General features: G+C 25.2%; 1 protein-coding gene across 1 annotated transcript in view; it reads right to left on the bottom strand.

The window, feature by feature from the left end:
* Positions 1-62: 62 nt before the first annotated feature.
* Positions 63-1651, bottom strand: part of HELRODRAFT_174799 (hypothetical protein) — a gene marked incomplete at both ends in the record, with an annotated part of 3150 nt that continues 1561 nt past the window's right edge. Inside the window, one exon of the mRNA XM_009022240.1 lies at positions 63-160. Within this exon, the coding sequence (XP_009020488.1) occupies positions 63-160 (98 nt within the window). The remainder of the gene's footprint in view (positions 161-1651) is intronic.

Consider the following 1651-nt stretch of genomic DNA (forward strand, 5'->3'; position numbering starts at 1 on the left):
AATAATAACTAATAACGATCCGCCATTTTTTATTTTGCATATTTTTCTTTCCCTAATTTAGCTCATCCCCTGCCGACGAGACACGTCATCAGGAAAAAGTTCGACTCAACGAAACTGTCCGTGACGTCATCGTCAACGTCATTGCACGTCAGCAAAAACACTAAAAACAACAAAAACAATTATTATTACCTATTTGTGTGGCTATTATTTGTGTTATAATTTTATTTATTATTATTGTCGTCTTTGTTGTTAGTACTACTACTATGAGAGAAGGTTATATCCAGTATGACAAAATATTCCTAACTAACACCAATAAGGCTTCTGTCCTAAATTTAGATTTCATTGGGGAAAACAATAACAACAACCACAACAACAACTACTACAACAACTACAACAACAACGACAGAAGTATTATTTATTATTATTATTGTTGTTGTTGTTATTATTATTGTTGTTGTTTCTATATTTAGATTTTCGTGATTCGTTAATTTATTACTGAATTTTTATTATTTAATAATTCGTTTGGTTATATTTCTGTGTGACAACTTATTCAACGGTAACAGCGAAACATTGTGACAAGAAACTGTAATACCACTGCTACTGCTACCACTACTACTACTACTACTACTACTACTACTACTACTACTACTACTACTACTACTACTACTACGACTACTACTACTACTACTACTACCACTACTACTAGTACTGCTACTAATAACAATAATAATATTAACAATACTGATAATTCATCATTTATATTTTTTTGTAATATAGCGTTATCTGGCATGAGATGTTGAATAGATTAATATAATGATACATTTGTCAATGGTGTCAGATTCGTTATTTTTATTTCGAATTCGATTCGATTCGAACACACGTACACACACACACACATACAAACACGTACACACACACACGAACACATTAAAATATAAATACTGAAGATGAAATAATTCAAACGAAGATATAAACATTTTTTAAAAAGTCAGCTCATTCATTTACATATTTCTACATTTATATACAGTGAGTAATAAACTTTATACATATTTATAAATATTAATTAAAAATTAAATTAAATAAATAAATATATATATATATAATTATTAATTATATATATATATATTTATGATATATATATATATATCAAAAAATTAAACAAGTAGCTAAATAACGCAGAACATGCTGTGATTTTCATAAATGATTGCATTTCTGACAGTCTTAATTTTCTCTCTCTCTCTCCTTCTCTCTCTCTCTCTTTCTCTCTCTCTCTCTTTCTCTCTCCCTCTTTTTATATATATATATCCATAAATATATATATATACATATATGATAAATATAAATATTACATAAATATATATATGTCTGTATGAATATATATATATATATATATATGTAGGCACCGGTATAAATAAAATAAGGCAATCTTTCACCCATAATAAAGTATAATTATATATATATATATATATATATATATATATATATATATATATATATATATATATATATATATTAAAGTTGTAAATGCCATAAAATGCTTATATATATAAATATATATATGTATATATATATATATATTTATATTTATATAGCATACATATATATATAGCTAAAATAGAGTGATAATGACAAAAAAATATGTTTCACGCAA

This window comes from Helobdella robusta, assembly GCF_000326865.2.
Source record: "Helobdella robusta unplaced genomic scaffold HELROscaffold_31, whole genome shotgun sequence".
Taxonomy (NCBI): domain Eukaryota; kingdom Metazoa; phylum Annelida; class Clitellata; order Rhynchobdellida; family Glossiphoniidae; genus Helobdella; species Helobdella robusta.